Source organism: Triticum dicoccoides, chromosome 3A (genome assembly GCF_002162155.2).
Source record: "Triticum dicoccoides isolate Atlit2015 ecotype Zavitan chromosome 3A, WEW_v2.0, whole genome shotgun sequence".
In the NCBI taxonomy this organism is placed as follows: Eukaryota; Viridiplantae; Streptophyta; class Magnoliopsida; order Poales; family Poaceae; genus Triticum; species Triticum dicoccoides.
Window position 1 is genome coordinate 43,353,203 of NC_041384.1, and position 22,960 is coordinate 43,376,162.

The window sequence follows — 22,960 nt, forward strand, 5'->3', positions numbered from 1 at the left end:
AATTCACGATCTGACTTTCAATGGTCAAATTAGGTGACGATGATGCATGTGTGCGCGTGTTAGTGTTGGTTGTGTGCATCCTAATTATGCAGAGACCGGGTATGCTTATTGTGATTGTATCCTTCGATACTACATTACGAGTCAATAAAAAACGCCCTTTATCAGAAAAAAAAACTCTCGCTGCTCAGTGCATCAGCACAATGGCCGCTTCACCCACGCCAAAAACTCATCTTTGACTAGCACGTACACTCCATGGCACGGCAAGGCGATGGCTGGACCCTGGACAAATTTGACTGCCTTGGAAAAACGTATGCTCGCCGTGCCGTGCACGCGGCGCCAGAATCATGATCATAAATCCACCGCCCACTCTCCCTACTCACTCCACACAACCAAACAGCCAAGATTCAATCAATGGCCGCTCTCTCATCACCTTCCCGTATTCTCATCTTTATACTGGTACTACTACTCTCCACCGTCTCCGCTGCTGCTGCTTCTTCTTCTTCCCGTCTGACCAGCGGCAATGGCAGTGACACCGATCTTGCCGCGCTGCTGGCTTTCAAAGCCCAGCTCGCCGACCCTCTCCGCATCCTTGCCGGCAACTGGACCACCGGCACTCCTTTCTGTCGTTGGGTCGGCATCTCGTGCAGCCGACATAGGCAACGTGTCACTGCTCTATCGTTGCCGCACGCACCTCTCGTTGGATCCGTGGCACCTCATGTCGGTAACCTCTCTTTCCTTTCTGTTCTCAACCTCACTCTCACCAACCTCACAGGCCCAATTCCACCCGAACTTGGCAGGCTACATCGTCTTACATATCTTGGTCTTGCAAGAAATAGCCTGTCAAACACCATACCTACTACCCTAGGGAACCTCACAAGGCTCAAGTCCCTTGACCTAGGTTTCAACCAACTCTCAGGCCAGATTCCCGTTGAGATGCTGCTACGTATGCACAACCTTATGGTAATTAATTTGTTCAGCAATGATCTGAGTGGCCAAATACCACCACATTTGTTCAACAACACGCCTTTCTTGAAGGTCATCAGTTTTGGAAATAACAGCCTGTCAGGTCCTATACCACACGTCGTTGCACGATTATCCATGCTTGAGATATTGGACATGGAGCGTAATCAACTCTCCGGCCTAGTACCGCAAGCCATATACAACATGTCCAGGCTACAAATCATGGCATTTGCATATAACGGTAACCTAGCTGGAATATTTCTGAGCAATCAAAGTTTTAACCTCCCACTGTTGCGCTTTATTTCACTATATAGAAACAATTTCGCTGGCCAGTTTCCATCAGCGCTTGAATCATGCCGGTACCTAGAGGTGCTTGATTTGGGTGACAATTTTTTTGTGGACGTTGTGCCAATATGGTTAGCCAAATTATCACGACTCACCTGGCTTAACTTACAATCTAACAACATTCTTGGCCCAATCCCGGCTGCTCTTAGCAATCTCACCAGTCTTACTCGTCTCGATCTCTCCAACTGCAGTCTAAAAGGAGAGATTCCACCAGAATTAGGTCTTATGCGGGAACTCTCGTTTCTGTCTCTTACACGCAATCAATTGGTAGGTAATATTCCAGCTTCGCTTGGCAACTTATCCAAATTGTCTGTCCTAACTTTGCCAGGTAATCAATTGTCGGGACAAGTACCAGCAACATTAGGGAAACTTGCAGCTTTGACCGTGCTTGAATTGTCAAGTAACAATTTAGAGGGGAATCTAGACTTCCTTTCGAGTCTTTCCCAGTGCAGGCAACTCTGGTTCCTCGGTATACATAATAATTCTTTCAGAGGAGTCCTCCATGGCCATGTGGGAAACCTCACTTCACGGTTGACCATTTTTCGAGCAGGTTATAACAAATTAACAGGTGGAATTCCTGCAGCAATTTCAAACATTAGCAGCCTTGAACTGATAGATCTTCGTGACAACCTATTCACTGAGCCGATTCCCGATTCCATCGCTATGTTAGAGAATCTTGTAGATCTTGATCTCTCACACAATGACATGTTAGGCCCTATCCCAGCACAAATGGGTATGCTTCGGAGTCTAGGACAGTTACTCCTTGAAGCAAACAAATTCTCAGGATCCATACCAAGCACCTTTGGTAATCTTAGTTTCTTACAAAACATCGACTTGTCTAATAACAAGTTGGGGTCAACGATACCCCCAAGCCTTTTCCGCCTAAATAAACTTATCACATTGGATGTTTCTCACAATTCCATTGATGGTGCACTACCAGATGATGTTTCTGGTCTAAGACAGATTGATCAAATTGATCTCTCTTCGAACTTCTTGGTAGGAAGCATCCCAGAATCATTTGGACAACTTGATATGCTAACATACGTAAATCTATCTCATAACTCCTTCAAAGGCTCAATTCCCGACCCACTGAGAAAACTAGGAAGCTTAGCATCATTAGACCTTTCATTCAACAATCTCTCTGGTATCATTCCCATGTTCCTTGCCAACTTTACCTTCTTGACTACCTTGAACCTCTCATTCAATAGGTTAGAAGGCCAAATACCCGAGGGGGGTGTTTTCTCAAACATCACCTTGCAATCTTTGATTGGGAATGCTGGGCTATGTGGTGCTCAACGTCTAGGAGTGTCGCCATGCCTTGATAGATCTAGATCAAGTAACAAACACTTGCTAAAAATTCTACTCCCAACACTCATATTAGCCTCTAGTGCCATTGTCATTTGCTTGTATCTATGGTTTGGAAAAAAACTAAAGAAGGAAAAGAACAATGCTTCTGTTGATACAAGCAATGTTCCGGGTCACGAGATAATCTCCTATCATGAGCTCATTCGCGCCACCAATAATTTCAGTGAAGATAACATTTTGGGTTCCGGAAGCTTTGGGAAAGTCTTCATGGGAAGACTGAGCAGTGGTTTGGTGGTTGCGATAAAAGTTCTTGACATGCAGCTCGAGCAGGCCATTCGAAGTTTTGATGTTGAGTGTCGAGTACTTCGCATGGCGCGGCACCGTAACCTGATCAAGATACTCAACACGTGCTCTAACCTTGACTTTAGAGCACTGGTGCTTCAATACATGCCAAATGGCAGCTTAGAGACACTCCTACACCGGTCTGAGGGTACACGACATGTGGGGTTCCTAGAGAGACTGGACATCATGCTCGACGTGTCAATGGCACTTGAGTATCTGCACCATGATCACTATGAGCTGATCCTGCACTGTGACTTGAAGCCTAGCAATGTGTTGTTTGATGAGGAGATGACTGCACATGTGGCAGACTTCGGCATTGCAAGGTGGCTTCTCGGTGATGACACCTCTATGATATGTACGAGCATGCCCGGAACGGTTGGATACATGGCACCAGGTACATAATTAGCTACGTCTTATTACAAACTGGTTTTTAAGGCAATTATAAATAGTGTCTCCAAGAAAAACAAATATGATTGAGGACTTATGCTTTAATTTCCACTCATTGTTTCCTTGAGCAGAGTACGGTTCACTCGGAAAAGCATCACGGAAGAGCGACGTGTTTAGTTACGGGATTATGCTTCTTGAAGTCTTTACTAGAAGGAAGCCAACTGACGCCATGTTTGATGCACAGCTAACCTTTAGGCAATGGGTTTGTCAGGCATTTCCTGCGGAGCTTGTCCAAATCATCGATGGTCAGCTACTGCAAGGCTCCCCTCTTTCTAGCTGCAGTTTGGAAAATGGCTCTCTTGCATCTGTGCTCGAGTTGGGTTTGCTCTGTTGCAGCGACTCGCCTGACCAAAGAACAACGATGCGTGATGTGGTCGTGACGTTGAAGAAGATCAAAGCTGAATACATCAAACAGACAGCAACAACATCACGTAGTGCAACACAATGATCGAGCTCCCTTTTAGCCTGATACTATGTCATCTGTAAGACTGCAACTATGCGTGGGTGTATTTGTTTCGCTTCTTTTGCACTAAGAGCAGCCACTTCCCTACTAGAGTGGGCACGAATGAATGTGAGTATTTGGCATGTACAACCGTTTGGTCAGCTTTTCTTTTCTCCGGTTGCGTGAGTACGTAACATTCTTGTTTCCTTTCTATCAATTGAACCCTTTCCGAAATACGGAGTATATATGAACAAGACCAGTGCGCCTAACGCTTTGACCACAATGTGTGAAAATAGATTATATCCCTATGATATACCGAGTCAAGTGCCATATACTGCCTCCATCCTAAATATAGTCTTTTTAGAGTTTCCAATATGTATTACATACGAAGCAAAATGAGTGAATCTACACTCTAACATATGTCTATATACATATGTATGTAGTCTGTATTGAAATATCTTAAAAGACTTATATTTAAGAATGGAAGGAGTAACAAATAGTCCAGTCCGAGAACACATTCAAGCTTCACCCTTTTTTCTATTTTCTCAGGCATGCCTTATCTTGAAAAGAAAGGCCATAGAGGCACAATACTTGACTGTCTTCCAACATAGATGTACTACGTTTTTTGCAACAACCAAACTTGCCATCTTTGACAGTGTTGACTCATTTCTCAAATACTAATTTTGTCGATGGATTGAACATTTTAACCTTTTTTATAACTTTATTAAAGACAGGCAGACTTCACTTCTTGATGCTTTCGTATGAAGTCCTCATTTAAGAAAACGCAAGCAGAAGCATTGCCCCGTCTCAGTGATAGAGCATGTCCAATCACAACCCAAAAAATAAAGCTCCGAAATAGTCAAATGGGAGATGGCCCAATTTTTGAAGCCCTAGAAATGGCACCAATAATGACTCCTAATTCGCAACCCCATTTTCTTATGACATATAGGACCAGCCCATTAATGACTCTTTCATTTTTTTTGTATTCTATTTTTTTGTCCTCCATCTTTCCTCGGTCATTTAGTGCCGGAGCTTAATGGCAGCAAGTCAGTAAGCGGCGGAGCTAGGAGGGGTTGGCGGGGTTTGGAAGGCAGTGACATAACTCAAAAGGGGATGGAGGGCTGTCGGTGAAGCAACTCGGGAGGTTACAAAGTAGTGGCGACATTGCGGCGGAGGAGAAGGAGGTCAGTGGTGCTCTGAAATTGTCCACTACTTCAACAACCAACAATAGGGGTTAGAGAGAGAGAGAGAGAGAGAGAGAGAGAGAGAGAGAGACTAGTATTGGGTGCTCTCTGGATGTTTTGGAGGGGCCTACCTAAAATGGTCTTGAGTAGTGGATCTACTGGAGTGAGTTTTTTTGCTTGAGGTCCCAAAATATGTTTAGGAAGTGTGTTGGAGATGTTGTAAGGAATATTTGATGCCTAGATAGTAGAAGAAAAAATGAATAGAAACACCATTGCATACACCCACACAAACTTCCACCATTAAGGAACATGATAACACATACATGGAAATAGCTAACTTGGGTACTCACATGGTGATGCTTAGACCTAATTATACTATATATAGTGTAAAATATTCATAAAATTTGAATTATGGTACCCACTGCTGAGATCCTAGGTTTGCCGTCGGTGTGATCCATCTCCGCCCATGGCCATCATCAATGCCAAACAAAAGAACTTTATTAGTGGCGGAAAAATAATATGCAGCTAAGCTAATAAAAAACTTTAGTGGTAGCAAAAAAAGAACTTTTATTTCAGAGGAGAATGAGTCTGTGGTGGGGGGATGAGGTGGCAGACTTTGGGAGGCACTGAGATTGGCTGACTTAAAGTTAGGTAACTTAGGATCACTGATATATGGCCCATCAGGTTTGCGGCCCCACATGTCAGTGACTCTAAGTCAGCCAGTCCCCGATGCTTTGGGAGTAGTTTAGTGGGCTCTCTCAATCATCTCTGCTCTACGTACTCCTCCTACTTAGTGAGCTAGTCCTCGACCACCCACGTGGATGACAAAACAATAGAAAACTCTGACTATGACAACAAGCTTTGGGAGAGAAATATGGACTTGCGTCGACCGAGGCTCCTACTGTAAGTGCATCTAGTGCCACCCCTAGTTGGTTTTGGAGTATTGACGACAAACCTAGTTGAGGGACTAATGTGTTTGTGAGAATTGCAGGATAACACAGGTAGAAGTCCCTCATTGATTCGGTTTTCCTACCAGAGATGACCCCTAAAAATGTATGAAGACATTGAAGTCAAAGGTGGTATATGAAGATATTCACATTGAAGACTATGACAAGAGAAGACACCACATGAAGCCTATGGAGCTCGAAGACTTAGATCTTTCGTAGTTCTCTTTCTTCTGTGTTGAGTCATAGGAACCACCGTACTGTTAAGTGGGGTCCAAGAGAACCAGTCAGAATGACTGAAGTGATGCTTAAACAAAACCTATGTCTTCGAGTGAAGACTTTGAGAGCGAATCTTGTCCAGAGTCAGGCAAGTCAGCTTTGCTTGAAGCCCAAGTAAAGTTGCCGTGTGAGTTTGAAATCTGACCGTTGGAACACGTGTCAGTTCCTTAGTGACCCAGGGTCATTTCGGACAAATCAGGTCGGGTTGCCAAGTGGCTATAAATAGCCCACCCCCTACAACCATAAACGGTCGGCTTCTCAGATTCAGAGTACGGCTTTTGTCGTTTGAGAGCAACCCACCTCGAAGCCTTTGAGAGAGAATTCCTTGCGAGGATAAAGCCGTAACCACCCAGAGCCAAAGAGAATTAGGCATCACTTAAGTCTTCTTGTCTGTGTGATCTGAAGACTTATTACACTTGAGGACTGTGCATCCTCCAGCCGGTTAGGCGTCGCATTCTGAGCATCCAAGAGACATTGTGGATTGCCGGTGAACAAAGTCTGTGAAGGTTTGGGAGTCTACCTTGAAGACTTACCAGAGTGATTGGGCGAGGTCTGTGTGACCTTAACTCAAGGGGAATACGGTGAGGACTGGGTGTCCTGAGCTGCGTGTTCAGGACTGGGTATCCGGGACTGTGTGTCCTAAGGTTTAAATACCTAGCCGCCCTAACCAGACGTACAGTTGTCACAGCAACTGGAACTGGTCCAACAAATCATTGTCTTCAGCAAGTCACTGGTTTCATCTTCCCTTTCCTTTACTTACTGTTACTCCTTGTGAAGTCATTGTATGTTCGCACTATCTTTTGTCTTCACTGAGTGACTGCGTGTTCTGTGTGGCTTCACAATATCTTCCTACCTGATCCTTACTACATTGCTGCTATTAGTCATTATGCTTTCACTCTATTGAATACTTGACTATGGCTTGCCTAGTGTAGTCTACCTTCCGCTGCAGGGTAATAGGTTTATTTCTATCGTTTGTCTTCATAACTTCCATGTTTTGAAGACTTTCATAAAAATCGCCTATTCACCCCCCTCTAGTCGATATAACGCACTTTCAATTGGTATGAGAGCAACACTACAAGAAATCTGTTAATACATGACAGACCTGCTCCGTCACAGATCAGTGGAAAACTGTCATCGGTACCCGTCCATGACGGACTTGCAATCCGTCATGTATATCGCGTCATAATTTGACATCGCACCTTACATGACGGTACTTGTCCGTCATGGATCTGCCCGAGGCCCGCCAAGGCCCAATCCATTGTGACGGAACAAGCCATCATCGATTAACACCACGTAGGATTTTTCATTGTCCAATTCAGATGACATGGCTGCCTACGTGGATACTACTTTCCGTCACAAAATTCGTCATGGTCTGCACATTAACGCATTTCTTTCAGTCCAATTTTTACTCGATACGTTTTTAGCATAATGCGTGGCCCAATAACAAGTATTTGCAAAGTGTATAACATTACACAGTTCAACCAATATGCAGCCATTTGTATTTATTTACAACGTAGCAGTTTACAAAGTCCTCTACAAAATGATAACTTACAACATAGATCAAAAAAAAAATCACACATCACAGTTAGGAACGAGTACAATTCATTTTGCATCAACAAAACATAGAAACTATCGAGGTCATCATTTAGGTTCTTGCTATCATCCCTCCTGACGGCAGCGATCATGTCATGGCTAATTGTGATGGGCAGCATCAAGTAGCCAGCTTCCCAATCTTACCTGCATATTTACAAGAACCTTAGATTTTTTAAACAGATATGAATAGATAGTAGTAATAATATAATTGCAGCAAATATAAAAAATGAATTAAATGTCCAAAATTCTTAAATCTTACAGTGCCTAGAAATGAGATTAACATCCACCATAAAACAAGAGTAAACATGAGGTTTCTTAAAATTAATCCAAATAAAAGTGTGTCAAATGGCAAAGTAACAAAACATACAACACATAACTGATTACTATAGCAGTAGTAGTTGAGGCCATATAGTTAAGGGTTAGCTTTGCCAGGTTTATAGAGGAGAAATCTTCAAGCACTACATGTATCTAACTCTACACCACTTTCTATTACAAATAAATAAGACAGAGTAAAGGGCGGCAAAAAGTTTATGTTTACAACGTACGTAACATCCTGAACATGGTGACATGTACTGGGAATAAGAATTTCATCATTGTGATATATATTATATTTGAGCAAAAACTGAAGCTACTTGTAGGCATCAATTATGTAAGCTGATAAAGTAAAATGACACCAGCTACTTCTACATATAAAAAACAATATCAACGATTGTATAAGAAGCTTGGCATAAATCCAGGAACAATCAAGAGTGACTTGTACCAGATTTTGATGTTAACAATAACCGAGAAATCAGGGGGCCGTTTCGTTTGTGCCCCAAGATGCCCTGCCAAAATTTTGGCATAGCCAAAGCAAGGGCATGACCAAAATTTTGGTGTGATAGTGTTGTTTGGATTATAGCCGTAGCATCTACCAATTTTTGGGCAAAATGGTTGGGTCTCTTTTTGGTTTCTGGCCAATTAACATGCCACATATCGGTATCTGATGTCTTTTTTTCTTTTTCTTTAGCAAATGAGCATTTGAGGTCCTAACTGAAATGTTTATATAAGGAGCCAATAAATGATAATGACCAAACAGAAAAAAGGCGGAAAAAGGTTCAATGAAGCAGCATGCACGCGCGTTTGCCGAGTCAAACACACACGTACTAGCCGGCTGGATCGATACGATCCATGGAGATGTAAGCATACGGGCTAGCTAATTAATTTTTTGGCTCATGTAACAGCCGAGCATAATACATGGGGATGCTAGCAGTAAGGACAACTTTGGCTCAAAACAAAACAAACACCAGAATACATAGTCATCAGCTATTTTGGCTTCCCTTTTTTCTTCAAGTAGTGTTTTTCTTCCAAAGGGACAACGTGTCTTTCATAACAAAAGATACAAAAATACAACATGTATATTTGCAGATAACAAATGTGATCAACCAAGCATTCCATGGCAACGAGCACCACCATCATCTCGGTACAATAGCATGAAAATTCATGTGGCATAAATTTATCAACTAGATTGTGTGGAAATCAATATGATGGCTATTTTCACCACATAACAGAGAAGCAATGTAATAGCAGGCCTAGTTAACAAACAATGTACTCTTGGTCAATGGATTCAGTGAGATAAATGAGTTACTTTCCCCCCATAAACAAGAAAATTCCAAAGAACCAACAGGAGCATCTTATTAAAGTAGTTGCTTAGCTAACTAGCAGATCTCACAAATTTTACACTGCTAGACTCGCACGGTGAGAGAAGAAAAATAAAATAGCCAGCACTGCTAGTATACCGTTGGCTGTAACATGCGAGTATCAGGAAAGGACGTGACCATGTTTTCTGCATCAGGTTCAGTCCAAGAAAATCTGAGAGCCCCTAGGGAACTATGCTAGAGGAGAGCAGCCATCACTTGGAAAGAAATGAAAAACAGAGCGAGAGGGTTGACCTTCTTGTTATGTGCGGAATCATGGTGGGCGGCGTGGACGACCTCACTGTCCAGCTCGCCCAGCTCATCGGGCTAGAGCGTGGGATCCCAATAGTCGCCATCCATGGAACTGGAGAGGCGGAGAGCTCTTGTTCATCTGAATCGAAGCAACAAAAATCGATTGGGGATGGGAGAGAGAATGAAGGAATGAAGGAGTGATGAGACGAGGAGGGAAAGTAGGGAGGGACCTTGTGGAGGGCATCATGGTCGCCGGCGAGGTCGAGCTCAGGCCTCCCGCGGGTCACGGTCGTCGTCCTCTGCTAGTCTGACGCTTGTTGATCCGAATCTCCGGATGGTGAGGCAGCTCCGCGGCTTGGGAGACAGAGGAGGGAAGCCCCAGGTGAGATCCATGGTTGGCCGCCGCTTCCATGGGGCCGCTGCAACCGCCGTCGCCATGGATCTCGGGCCGCCATCATCGGTTGGAGGTGGGGAGGTGGAGGACGTGGATGGGGATGAGGAGATGAGAGGCGTGGCGGCGGAGGGCAGGGATGAGGAGAGGCAACGTGTGGTGGCGGCGGATGGAGAAAGAGACTGGGGATGGGGAAGTGTGTTAGGGTTAGCTTTTATATGGGGAAAATTTTAGGGCTTTAGGCGGGCTTTTTGCGGGCTTGCGGAGCTATACTGTGCCGTTCATGACGGTTTTCAAAACTGTCAATAGAAATCCGTCACGCATTAACAGGTTTCTTGTAGTTTAGCGGGCTCTCTCAATCATCTCCGCTCTACGTACTCCTCCTACTTAGTGAGCTAGTCCTCGACCACCCACGTGAATGACAAAACAATAGAAAACTCTGACTATGACAACAAGCTTTGGGAGAGAAATATGGACTTGCGTCGACCGAGGCTCCTACTGTAAGTGCATCTAGTGCCACCCCTAGATGGTTTTGGAGTATTGACGACAAACCTAGTTGAGGGACTAATGTGTTTGTGAGAATTGCAGGATAACACAGGTAGAAGTCCTCATTGATTCGGTTTTTCTACCAGAGATGATCCCTAAAAATGTATGAAGACATTGAAGTCAAAGGTGGTATATGAAGATATTCACATTGAAGACTATGACAGGAGAAGACACCACATGAAGCCTATGGAGCTCGAAGACTTAGATCTTTCGTAGTTCTCTTTTTTCTGTGTTGAGTCATAGGAACCACCGTACTGTTAAGTGGGGTCCAAGAGAACCAGTCAGAATGACTGAAGTGATGCTTAAACAAAACCTATGTCTTCGAGTGAAGACTTTGAGAGCGAATCTTGTCCAGAATCGGGCAAGTCAGCTTTGCTTGAAGCCCAAGTAAAGTTGTCGTGTGAGTTTGAAATCTGACCATTGGAACACGTGTCAGTTCCTTAGTGACCCAGGGTCATTTCGGACAAATCAGGTCGGGTTGCCAAGTGGCTATAAATAGCCCACCCCCTACAACCATAAACGGTCGGCTGCTCAGATTCAGAGTACGGCTTTTGTCATTTGAGAGCAACCCATCTCGAAGCCTTTGAGAGAGAATTCCTTGCGAGGATAAAGCCGTAACCACCCAGAGCCAAAGAGAATTAGGCATCACTTAAGTCTTCTTGTCTGTGTGATCTGAAGACTTATTACACTTGAGGACTGTGCATCCTCCAGCCGGTTAGGCGTCGCATTCTGAGCATCCAAGAGACATTGTGGATTGCCGGTGAACGAAGTCTATGAAGGTTTGGGAGTCTACCTTGAAGACTTACCAGAGTGATTGGGCGAGGTCTGTGTGACCTTAGCTCAAGGGAAATACGGTGAGGACTGGGTGTCCTGAGCTGCGTGTTCAGGACTGGGTGTCCGGGACTGTGTGTCCTAAGGTTTAAATACCTAGCCGCCCTAACCAGACGTACAGTTGTCACAACAACTGGAACTGGTCCAACAAATCATTGTCTTCAGCGAGTCACTGGTTTCATCTTCCCTTCCCTTTACTTACTGGTACTCCTTATGAAGTCATTGTATGTTCGCACTATCTTTTGTCTTCACTGAGTGACTGCGTGTTCTGTGTGGCTTCACAATATCTTCCTACCTGATCCTTACTACATTGCTGCTATTAGTCATTGTGCTTTCACTCTATTGAATACATGACTATGGCTTGCCTAGTGTAGTCTACCTTCCGCTGCAGGGTTTATTTCTATCGTTTGTCTTCATAACTTCCACGTTTTGAAGACTTTCATAAAAATCGCCTATTCACCCCCCCTTTAGTCGATATAACACACTTTCACCTACAATCATCCACCCTACCCGCCTCATGATCACCACTGAGACTCATCCATAGTACCCCAACTCCACAACAAACTGAAAGCATAAAATTTCCGTCGGACACACTAGCAAAGCTACTTAAACCACTAGAAGGGCAGACTACCTAAACCCACATTGTGACCCATCTTCAAGGAACATGACAACACATTCATGTCGCTAGCTAACTTGGCTACCCTGTGGACCCAAATACACCGACAAGTAGAGAGTATCCTTCATGGTTGGCTACAAGGGCCATTATCATCTCCCATTGCTCTCAATCCAGTGACTCCAACTTAAGGAACCATGCTAAATAGTTGACCACACCCGTGAATGACGGAACGACATACAACTCTAAGTATGGCGACAAGCTTCAAGAAAGAAATGTGGGTTTGCGTCGATCGAAACTCCTACAACCAATCACCGTACACGTATCATCATCACCACTGAGGCTCCTCTAAGGTTTAGCTCCAACTCCACGACAAATGACAAGCATGAAATTGTCCATTGGACACAATGACAAAGCAAACTACCTAAACCACCGGTTAGTCAGACTACCTAAACCCACAACGTGATCCCCCAGGGAGGATCTAGGAGGTTCCATAGCATCGTCTCTAAAAATGCAAATAATTTGTACTATATCCTTAATACCAATTTTCCAACAACTTAATGCCATTTCAGGACTGATGTTGGAACTATGATGATGCTTACACCAGATTATGCTACCTATAGGGTAAATTTTCACAAAATTGAATAGTGGTACCCCCATACCTGAGGTCCTAGGTCGCCATTGTCTTGACCCTGCTCATGGCCATCATCATTGCAAGACAAAAGGACTTTAGGGCCACTTTGGATCATATGAATATGGAAATGATGGAATAGGGAAAATGCAGGAATTGGATATCACATAGCATGAGATCCTAGAGGATTTCAATATACAAGAATCCTACAATAAGTGATTTTGGATGTTGCACACTAAAAACACACGGAAATTGTAGAGATTGAGGAGACACGGTAGAGAGATAGAGTGAATGTGCATTGAGCTTCTCAAAGCAAAAAGAAAAGGAGGTTTCAGCTCATGTTGGAATTCCCTATGGAGTGGGAGGCATGGTAGTGGATTCCACAAGAATTTAGTATCCCCAATCATGTGATCAAAATGGATTTCGGAAATCCTTAGGATTCAATCATCTAAATTACTACCAAAATCCTACAATCCAGAGGTTTTCTTAATAAAGGCACCTAAAGGGCATCTTAGATCTGATCAATATCAAGGAAAACATAAATCAGTGCAATGGATAGACAACTTTACACAAAAAGATCAGTAAAAATAAAATTCCATTGAAACTTGTACTAGCCTTCTTCTTCCTCCGATTGTATGCCACCCGCTGGAGATTGGAAATTTTAGTGATGCAACGGTAAAGAAAAGGGACATCTGCAAATGCCATTGCCATAGTAGGTTTTGAAGGCGGCAATAGTCGCTCGCCCTTGAGAAGAGATCTAAACATTGCTGAAGCAACATCGGTTGAAGCATCATCCCACGTGTTACATGCTTGCAGAAACCGATTTAGAGGATTGGAGAAACCAAACCATACCGCAGAACAACATGGAAGAAGATATCAAAACTAATGGTCAGTCAATAGCTCTCCTTGAAAGAATACCAACTATCAAGATCTAAAGGGAACCAACATATATGTGGACACAAAATCTCACAAGTCCTTCATCGGCATCGGATCTAGCATCGTTGACGTAGGGAGGGACCGGAAAGATCTTATTTCAACCCTCCATCACCGCCACAACCTTGTCGATGTCACCAGGGAAACAAAAACCTAAATTAAAGAAAATGAGATGGTCGGATCCCCACTGAGTGGTGGAGCCATGATTTAAGGAAACCCCAGGCCAATTTTCTTTTGACGACATGGAAAAACTTTCGCATTTACTACCCAAAATAACCGTGTAAGCGTTCTAATAAAACTTTAGCACTTCTAGATGCTACATTTTTTCAATTAAATTACAGTTCAACAATGCATGTAAGACTTCACACAATTTTTTTTTGAATTGAATTTCAGTTCAATGCAGTCCCAGTGTTAAATACGATCTACAAAAAGTTTAGTATTAAATACTTCTGTTATTCAGTATATATGCACTACAAATAGAGTTTTGATCAAAAATTTACCCAGCTAGCAACCGGTAGGACCGCAGGAGCACAACCGGGGCGCAATGGCGGTTGGGCTCGCCGCTCGTGCCCTGGACTATGGAGGCCAGGAGCTCGGTGTCGATGGACGACGGCGGACTTGCAGCAGCACAAGACGACATCGCGGAAGATGGGGGGCAGTGTGGGACGACGTTCACTGATCAGAGGATTGGTAGGACATTTTGGTTGTGGCCGGTGCTGATCCCAGTTCCTGGATGGGCTGAGCCCTCGACTCAAAAATAAAGGACGGGCTGAACCCTGGGCTCATATCAAAATACCGTTTCTAAATATAAGTTTTTTTTAGAAATTTCAATACGAATTATATACGGTCTTTTTAGATATTTCAATATAGACTATATGCGATCATTTTAGAGATTTCAGTATAAACTATATATGAAACAAAATGAGTCCTTATTGAAATCTCTAAAAAGACTTATATTTAGGCCGCGTTCGATACTCCACCGCTCCTTCAAATCCAAGAATCTATGGAGCAGCTGTTAGCTCGCTCCAGGGATTATAACTCCAGCTCCGTCCGCTCTAGGAGCAGAGCGGAGCGGAGCGGAGGGCCACCGAACGCGCCCTTAGAAATGGAAAGAGTATATAGTTAATACTCCTTTCATTTCTAAATATCGGTGTTTCTATAGATTTTAATGCAGACTACATATGAATGTATATAGATATGTTTTAGAGTATAGTCAAAAACTCTACACCCCGGCCGGAGCCGTGCGCCCAGCTCCGCCTTTGTCCCCACCTCTTTTGCCGGCGACGAGGCTGCCGGACCGGGAAGAGGAGGGGGCCGAGGCGGCCGCGTGTAGGGAAGTTGAGGCGGCGGCGGCTAGGATTGGGTCAAAAAGTCCTTTTAGTGGCGGCAAAAGAATGTGCAGGAAAGCTAAAAAGAGGAAAAATCTTCTCAAAAGAAAAGCTAAAAAATGGAAAAACTTGGGTAGCAAAGGACTTTTGTTCCGGAGGCGACCGAGTGCGTGGTGGGGAGGATGACGTGGCAGGCTTTGGGAGTACTAGTTTACTTGGCTGGCTCGATCAGCTCCGCTCTACGTGCTCAGTAAGTCAGTCGTCGCCTACACTTGGGGAATTTGTTGGTGTTCCTGTGTGAGCTACGGGGAGGATACCTGCGGGCTTTGATCCGGCGAGGCGAGGCTGGACCTGCGCCAACCGGCTGCTTCTGCTTGCCATGGCCGGGATCGACGACGGCGGGGCCGCCGCCGCCGCCGCCGCGCAGCTGGTGCAGGTGCGTCTTCCTCGTCTCCTCTGATCGATCTGCCCACCCGTGGCGGCGATTGCCTGCCTTCTGGCTTCTGCTGCATGCCTGTGTGGGATTTGTTCTTAGAATCGCTGGTAGCGCTCGCGATTCGCCTTGGTGGAACTGGAATCGATTTGTGTATCCATAAGTTCATCTAAAAATTAATTACTGTAATAGTACTCTTTTGACCCTTTCCTCTTCCGGACCTGATCACCACCGAAAGATTATTATTTTTTTAGCCAAGAACGTTTTTTCTCATTCAGCTTTCGCGATGCTATGATTGGGGATCTACATGATGAAAAGTTGCAACGATTCAGTAGGATATAAGTACCATTTGCAAAAACAAAAAATCTTTTTACTCTGCTAATGTACTGGCACTTGTCCCTCTGCAGAAGCTGATAATATGTGGAGTTCCAGAAGAGCAGCAACATCAAGAAGGCTTGCTCATGTATTTGGAGGAGCGCAAGGATAAGGTTTCCGAGATCACGGCGGCCATCTTGTCAGCAGGCACTGATTTAATGGAGTCATCAAAGAAGGATGAAGACAGCAGCAGCAGCAGCAATGCTTACAGTGAGAGCCTGTTGTGGTTGCAGTGGATGATGTTCCGCAGAAACCCAGATGCAATGCTTCATGACATGGAGCTTAGCTCTGAGGATAACCGTGCTGTCTGCGGGACTGTCTGGGGGCAGAATGGCGTTGCTTACCGCTGCCGGACCTGCGAAAGTGACCCCACATGCGTGATTTGTGTTCCGTGCTTCCAGAATGGTAATCACAAGGATCATGATTACTCCATCCTTGAAACAGGTGGTGGGTGTTGTGATTGTGGGGATGCTACTGCTTGGAAGCCTGAAGGGTTCTGCTCGAGGCATAAGGGGGCCGAACAAATTAAGCCTCTTACCGAGGAGCTTGCGAGTTCCGTAGGGCCTGTGTTGGACGAGCTGTTGCTGTTCTGGAAGGAGAGGATATGCGTGCCTCGTGCAAAGGCTGATGATTATTGCAAGAGGGTTGCCCAAGAGTTGACGGTTTCTGTCGCTGACATGCTGCTTCGCTTCTGCGCATGTAGTGAAAGCCTTCTAAGTTTTGTGTGCCAAAGGATCCATGAGTCCCCTGGTCTCTTGGATGCATTGATGAGGGCAGAGAGGATACTGGACAAGAAAGTTGTGATCAAATTGCATGAGTTGCTTTTGAAGCTTATCGCTGAACCGGCTTTTAAGTATGAGTTTGCCAAAGTTTTCATACAGTACTACCCTGTTGCATTTTCTGAAGTTATTAAAGGGGGCAACGACTATGTGCTGGAGGAGTATCCACTGATACCAGCCTTTTCTGTCCAAATATTTACTGTGCCTGCGCTGACTACAAGGCTTGTGCGCGAGCACAATTTGTTGGGTACTCTCCTTGAATGTTTGACAGCTCTGTTTCTTTCTTGCGTTGGTGAGGATGGTCGTTTACAGGTATGTTTAGCTTCCTCTTTCTGTCGCTCAAAAAGTTTGATGCTTATGCCTTATTATCTAGCCACTGCACTGATGGGATATTGTTACTTTTCGAGCATAATTGCTATATTCTGTCAAAGCTGCTGGTACAATTCGCGGTGAACATATTTCTCTTACCCGTTAATGGTAACAACAACAGGTAAAAAACAGAGCATAGGCCCTGAATGTGGGCTTGTCATCAAACATTAACACGCCTAGCATCTCTTCGACTATTGACAAGAGAACTCCCAAAAAATAACTATGCACAAGAGACCACAAGATAAATAACATTTCCACGTACTTGGATTTCTGATAAATGTGTGGTCAGTATATATGTTGAAAGATCCCAGGAAGATTTTAGAGTGATAGGCAACTTAGGAAGCATAGTTTGGTTTCTCTTGGGTATTCTGCAGCGATGTATATAACAACTTAATATATTGTGATTTGTACAGAGTAATGTGATTTCATATGGTCACAGAAATGTTTCTACTTTGTTATTTGCAGACGAGCAAATGGGTAAATTTGTATGATGCTTCTTTTAGATTATTGGAAGATGCGCGCTATGTCCTGAGACATGAGGAGGTTTCCATGTATGTTGCTTCTGAGAGGCCTGATCTGACAAGTTCATGGGTTAAGCTGTTGTTACTTGTGCAAGGAATGGATCCTCAGAAGAGAGTGACGAGTATTCATGTTGAAGATGAGAATGAGAATCTGTCTGCGCCTTTCGTGCTAGGTCACTATCTTGGGGTCATTCAGAGTCTTTTGATGACGGGAGTATTTTCTTCTCTTGGGCAACAAGAGTCAACAAGTGTTACCATATGCTCCACTACGATAAAAGGCATCGAAAGTGTTGAGAACCGGCGGCTTGCAAAAGTTGGAAGGGTCTCCCAGGAGAACTCGGTATTCAATTTGAGTACCAGAGAGAGTTCTTTGAACAGGGAATTACTGGCCCCTGCTGCCTGTTTAATTCGTCAGTGCTTGAAAGCTATTGGTAGCTGGCTGGAACAGATTGGTGAGGTGAGCGTGAAGGTAAATGAAGGATCCCAACTAGATAATGTTTCAGATTATTATGAAGTGATTGGTCCTCCTATTCAAGAGTCCGACAACATGTTGCTGATAGGTCAAGGGGGGATGCCTCAAGTTGGTAACATCACAGGAAAGGGAAAGATGCAAGAAACTAGCAGTGCACCGGATGTACAGTTGCACACTGAAAATGCCATTGCCGCTACTCTGACTGGTGGCAACCTTCTATATGCTCACCCAGATTCAGGAACTGATGAACAACAAGGTATACTCAGCAAGACAGGCTGGCATCATGTTGTCTCTGATGTCAGTTCACAAGAAACGTCTTTTCATATCCCTTTACACCGTATGCTTTCATTACTATTGCGGGAAGCAATGAAGAAATGTTCCGGAGAGGATGCCAAAACAGAGGAATGTTCGGTTGTGCGGTCCAATGAGTTCTTCTCTCAGGTACTTGGAGGTTGTGAGCCTCATGGGTTTGCTTCAGTTGTGATGGAGCATCCATTAAGAGTTAGAGTGTTTTGCGCACAAGTGCGTGCCGGAATGTGGCGTAAGAATGGTGATGCACCTACACTAAGTGCTGAGTGGTACCGCTCTGTGCAATGGTAATCTCTTGGTGAACTCGAATGATTTTCTATTCAACTTACAGTCCTGAAGTTGTACTGATTACCCGTCTTTCCAGGTTTGAACAGGGCTTGGAGTCGGATTTGTTTCTGCTTCAATGCTGTGGTGCATTATCTTCTCCAGAGTTCTTTGTGAGGACCATTCAAGAAAGATTTGGTCTGTCAGATTATACATCTCTGGATCTCACTCAACAGAATGAGTAAGCCCCAAGTTGTTTTATTATGGCGTATCGACTTGTTTTGCCTGAATATTTTTGTTTAAATGTTGAACAATTTTCTTATGCTTTTTCAGGTATGAGCCGGTTCTTATACAAGAAATGCTAACCTTGATTGTGCAACTAGTCAAAGAACACAGATTTTGTGGGTGTTCCACAGCAGACAACTTGAAGAGAGAATTGATTTATAAATTGGCTGTTGGAGATGCCACCCATAGCCAGATTGTGAGGTCTCTTCCCCGTGACCTTTCGTCAAGCGAACAACTTCAAGATGTTCTAGATTCAGTCGCAGTTTATTCTGATCCATCTGGAAAGAAAAAGGTTTTAATCCTTGAAATTATACTACATGCTTCTGCAACTTGCTTTTTATGTTTGAATGAATACGTGACTAATAAGAAAGATTATATCACAGGGCAAGTATGTGCTTCGCGAAGCATTCTGGAAGGAATTGGACTTGTATCACCCGCGTTGGAGTTCCAGGGAATTACAGGTTGCTAAGGAGAGATATTGCCGTTTTTGCAAAGTTTCTACTCTTGGCGCTCAACTACCTCAATGGACTAATGTTCTTAGCCCTCTGCGGAGTATTTCTAAGATTGCCACCTCCAAAGCTGTCCTTCAAATTGTTCGTGCTGTTCTCTTTTATGCTGTTTACACCGACGCATCATCAGTATCACGTGCCCCTAACAATGTTCTTGTGACTGGTCTGCACCTGCTTTCGTTGGCACTTGACATATGTGAATCAGAGAGTCAAATTTCGGCGGACCAGTACGGGATGGACATAGTGCAGCATGATGATGAATCGTGGGTTGTTCTGTCATCGGATGAAAAAGAGGCTTTTCCCATATTGACCTACTCTACAGAACTAGTCTCCCCAGAGACTGACAAACTAAAGAAGGATAGCATGCTAACCTTGCTTGTTTCACTGATGCACAAGGAAAAGAATGACAGCACCTTTTCTGGATGCAATATTCCTTCTCTAGTTGAGACCTTGTTAAAGAGATTTGCCAAGTTAAGTAAGCAGTGCATGTCTGCAGTAAGACAACTGGCACCACAAGTACTCCCATCCATTCCAGATCATGCCAGCGCCAAACAGAATTTAGGATCTCCAGATTCGACGGGAAAACACCAATGCGAAGCTGCAATCATGGTAAGAGTTTAACTTAACAAGTTTACTAGTCTAATTATATTTTCAAGCCATCTTGAATTCCAGCTTCAGTTAAAATTCAAAAACAGGGTCTTTGTTTGGATGTGCTCACAACATAATTTTTTTCTAGGATAGAAACGCTAGGTGTATAGTTTCCTCGATTAGCTATTGAATTTGCGTTTTGGAATTTGTTAATTCATCTACAGTTTGCCCTTCCTACTTGCTTGTTAATTCTGACCTTTTCTCAATACTGGATTATGTGCTAGTTTCTTATCTGAATCTGCATGTCTTAGGCAAAAATGGGAGCAGAGCAGTCAAAACCTGCTGAAAGTATGAAGTCCTCAGGAAATGAATGGCATGACGTTCCAACATTTGAGCCAGATGCGCCCAAATCAACTGCCGTTGAGACGCGGCCAGTTTGCTCTCTGTGCCAGGATTCGGATTCCAAAAGTCCACTCTGCTGTTTGATTCGTCTTCAGGTGATAATCTTCTTGTCTTGACAATGGCTTACTTTATCCAGTGATGCTCTATGGCAATATCAACATGAACTGGTGATTCTCCTTGTGCAGTATTTTGACTACTTAAAGTACCTTTGTCTATCTCATGTTCAATAGCATGCCAATAGGACTAGCTAGAATATATTTTTATGTATTATATGTTGGTGGTATAGTATTCTTGCTTGTTCTATGATACAGAAATCCGAGCTTGCAGCTTTTGTTGAGATGGTAAATCCGTCCATCAGAGGAGGGAAAATCAATTGATTCCTCAGGGTGCTAGGTCTTCTATTTGTCAGGGATACACCATAGAACCTTCCTTTGTTACAGCATGGAAATGACACATTTCATGTTTTCCCAACTGGATACACTTTACAAAATCTGTCGGTTTCATAAATGTAGCTTACCAAGTCAACTTTGGGACTCAAAATAGTGCATGTGCAATAAAACATGTACAAGTTGTTCTGCTTGATGGCTCACTGATGCAACTTCTCTCCTACTCTACTGACCGAAACTTTTCAGAGTGCCATGGAAACTATGATGGCAGAGACTGTTGAAGATGGTCAGACACCAAGATCAGTTGCAGAGTTTGCTTCCAAGGTACTCTCCCATGTCAGTTCCACAAGCTCGCTGAAGTTGCCGGCTGTTCAAGTTCTTGAGGATAAACTCGAGGCGGAAAGACGGGGTGCATCTGCACTCCGGGAAGAAATCGGTGCCCTGAAGAAGCAAGCAGAAAGGGTTGATGCAGTCATCGCCAAAACCCAACAGGAGATGAAGGAAGTCAGGAAGAAGCAAGCCGAGACTGACCAGATTCTTCAGCTTCTGTTACGCAGATCTCAGGGTAACCCCACTTCTTAGTCTCTGTTGAGACTGTGGTTCTACTGGGTATATCAGTGTATGTCGAACTTATTTGAACTCGTTGTGTGAACCACTTCGTATTTTGTGTATATCTTGAATAAAACGTGAGTTGAATGCTGGATGTATGTGACATTCAGTATTGGGATGTACTGTACTATTGTATTGGGCTATGCAATGCATGATGCTTCTGATTGCCATTTGGTCGATCGATGTTGCTTCCACGCTCCTGTGTGGAGCTCCCAGCTGATCAGCTGCATGCAGCAAGGCCCCTCCCTCCCAACCCTAGCCACCCCTCCTTCTCACCCCCCTCCCTCTTCCCTTCCTCGCCGCCGCCTGAGGCAGCCGTCGGGCAAGCCCGGGGCGCCAAGGATGGTGGCGGCGGGGCCTCGGTTGCCCCGCCTATGCGTGGGGAACCTCGGATCTGGAGCAGTGGCTTCATTGGCAAGGCACGGCTGGCTAGCAGCTGTGCGGGCAGTGGATCTGGCGTCCCGCCCGCGCGGGGCGGCAGGATTTGGTGGTTGTTGGTGGCCGGCGGCGGCTTCTGCGGTAGCCGGTGCGGGCGATCTGGCGCCTCCCCTCCTCCCTTGTTCGGCGTGCGGGCCAGCCTGGTCGGGCCACGCTTTCTCGGGTCGCCGGTTTTGTACAGGAGGCACTGCTGGTGGCGGGGATCTATTTCAGGCGAAATCCCTGGTCGGCCAGGCCGCGTCGACGGCGACGCTCGAGGGCGCCGTTCCCCTCCTTGGAGGCGTTGGTATGGACTGATCCCCTCACTTCCCCTTCCCTTAGGTCTTTCGGGCGAAAGCCCTAACTTTGTTGGGCGGCGACGACGCTCACGGCGTCGTTCCCTCCTTGGAGGCATCGGTATGGACTGATCCCCTCACTCCCCCTTCCCCTAGGTCTCCGGGCAAAAGCCCTAACTTTGTTGGGCGGCGACGGCGCTCAAGGACGCCATTCCCTTCTTGAAGCCGCCGCTTTGAAAACCTTGGGCTGGGTGGCGCTTGTGGGTGGTGGTGTGGCCCTATCCTAGCATGGATACGCGTCCGTTGCTTGGAGATGGACTCGCATAGGTGGAGGTCGTCGTTTGGCGTCATGGTGGCGTCGATGGCGGAGGCACCTGCCAAGGTTGGCACCTCAATCTGCTCTAAAGATGGACCAGTGGAAGATGGCGGCAACGACACATGTGAGTGCGTCGGACCGGTTTGTGCCCCGAACCCGGTATGTGGCTCGGTTAGGGCCTCCGGCTTTAGATGTTAGGCTTAGGTGAGAGGTCTGGATATTTGGCCCAGCTTGCACCCCTTCATTATATGGATTGGAGTAACGGCAGATATTGCCAAGACGACGGATTCAGACATATTATTGTACTATTTTATAAGGTCTTCAAGAATAATCAATAAAATAGCCACATACATTTTCTAAATGCATGCAGAGGCCGAAGGTCATCCTTCTTTTCTTAAAAAAAAGGTTGCACGCAGCAAACACGCATATGGCCACCATGTGCTGCTGCCTTTATCTTGTTTCCCATCCACTCATCTCACTCCTCGTCCTCGTTCTATCCAGACTTCCAGAACCAAGGCAAAATCCCCAATGTGTGCTTCTCATCCTCCATTGCGCCGACGAGGACACCATGACACGACACCGTTGGGATGC

The 22,960-nt window shown here is 44.9% G+C and overlaps 2 protein-coding genes across 2 annotated transcripts; both read left to right on the top strand.

Annotated features, from left to right (window-relative positions):
* Positions 1 to 95: 95 nt before the first annotated feature.
* LOC119271148 (probable LRR receptor-like serine/threonine-protein kinase At3g47570) lies at positions 96 to 4,060 on the top strand. The gene is made up of 2 exons (XM_037553079.1): positions 96 to 3,346; positions 3,471 to 4,060. Exons 1-2 carry the CDS (start codon positions 412 to 414, stop codon positions 3,845 to 3,847), a joined length of 3,312 nt encoding a protein of 1,103 aa, XP_037408976.1. The 5' UTR covers positions 96 to 411; the 3' UTR covers positions 3,848 to 4,060.
* An 11,199-nt stretch (positions 4,061 to 15,259) lies between these two features.
* On the top strand, positions 15,260 to 21,517 carry LOC119266950 (E3 ubiquitin-protein ligase PRT6-like). Its single transcript, XM_037548234.1, has 8 exons — positions 15,260 to 15,475; positions 15,880 to 16,938; positions 17,461 to 18,584; positions 18,662 to 18,802; positions 18,895 to 19,138; positions 19,230 to 19,964; positions 20,255 to 20,440; positions 20,978 to 21,517. The coding sequence occupies exons 1-8, from the start codon at positions 15,419 to 15,421 to the stop codon at positions 21,311 to 21,313; spliced, it is 3,882 nt and encodes a 1,293-aa protein (XP_037404131.1). The 5' UTR covers positions 15,260 to 15,418; the 3' UTR covers positions 21,314 to 21,517.
* Positions 21,518 to 22,960: the final 1,443 nt, after the last annotated feature.

Bases quoted from the DNA above. Each gene is read 5' to 3' on its own strand.
- LOC119266950 (XM_037548234.1), top strand. From the start codon at position 15,419: ATGGCCGGGATCGACGACGGCGGGGCCGCCGCCGCCGCCGCCGCGCAG. The intron at 18,803-18,894 runs GTAAGCCCCAAG...ATGCTTTTTCAG, and splicing joins GATCTCACTCAACAGAATGA to GTATGAGCCGGTTCTTATAC. The intron at 20,441-20,977 runs GTGATAATCTTC...GAAACTTTTCAG, and splicing joins GCTGTTTGATTCGTCTTCAG to AGTGCCATGGAAACTATGAT.
- LOC119271148 (XM_037553079.1), top strand. From the start codon at position 412: ATGGCCGCTCTCTCATCACCTTCCCGTATTCTCATCTTTATACTGGTA. The intron at 3,347-3,470 runs GTACATAATTAG...TTCCTTGAGCAG, and splicing joins GGTTGGATACATGGCACCAG to AGTACGGTTCACTCGGAAAA.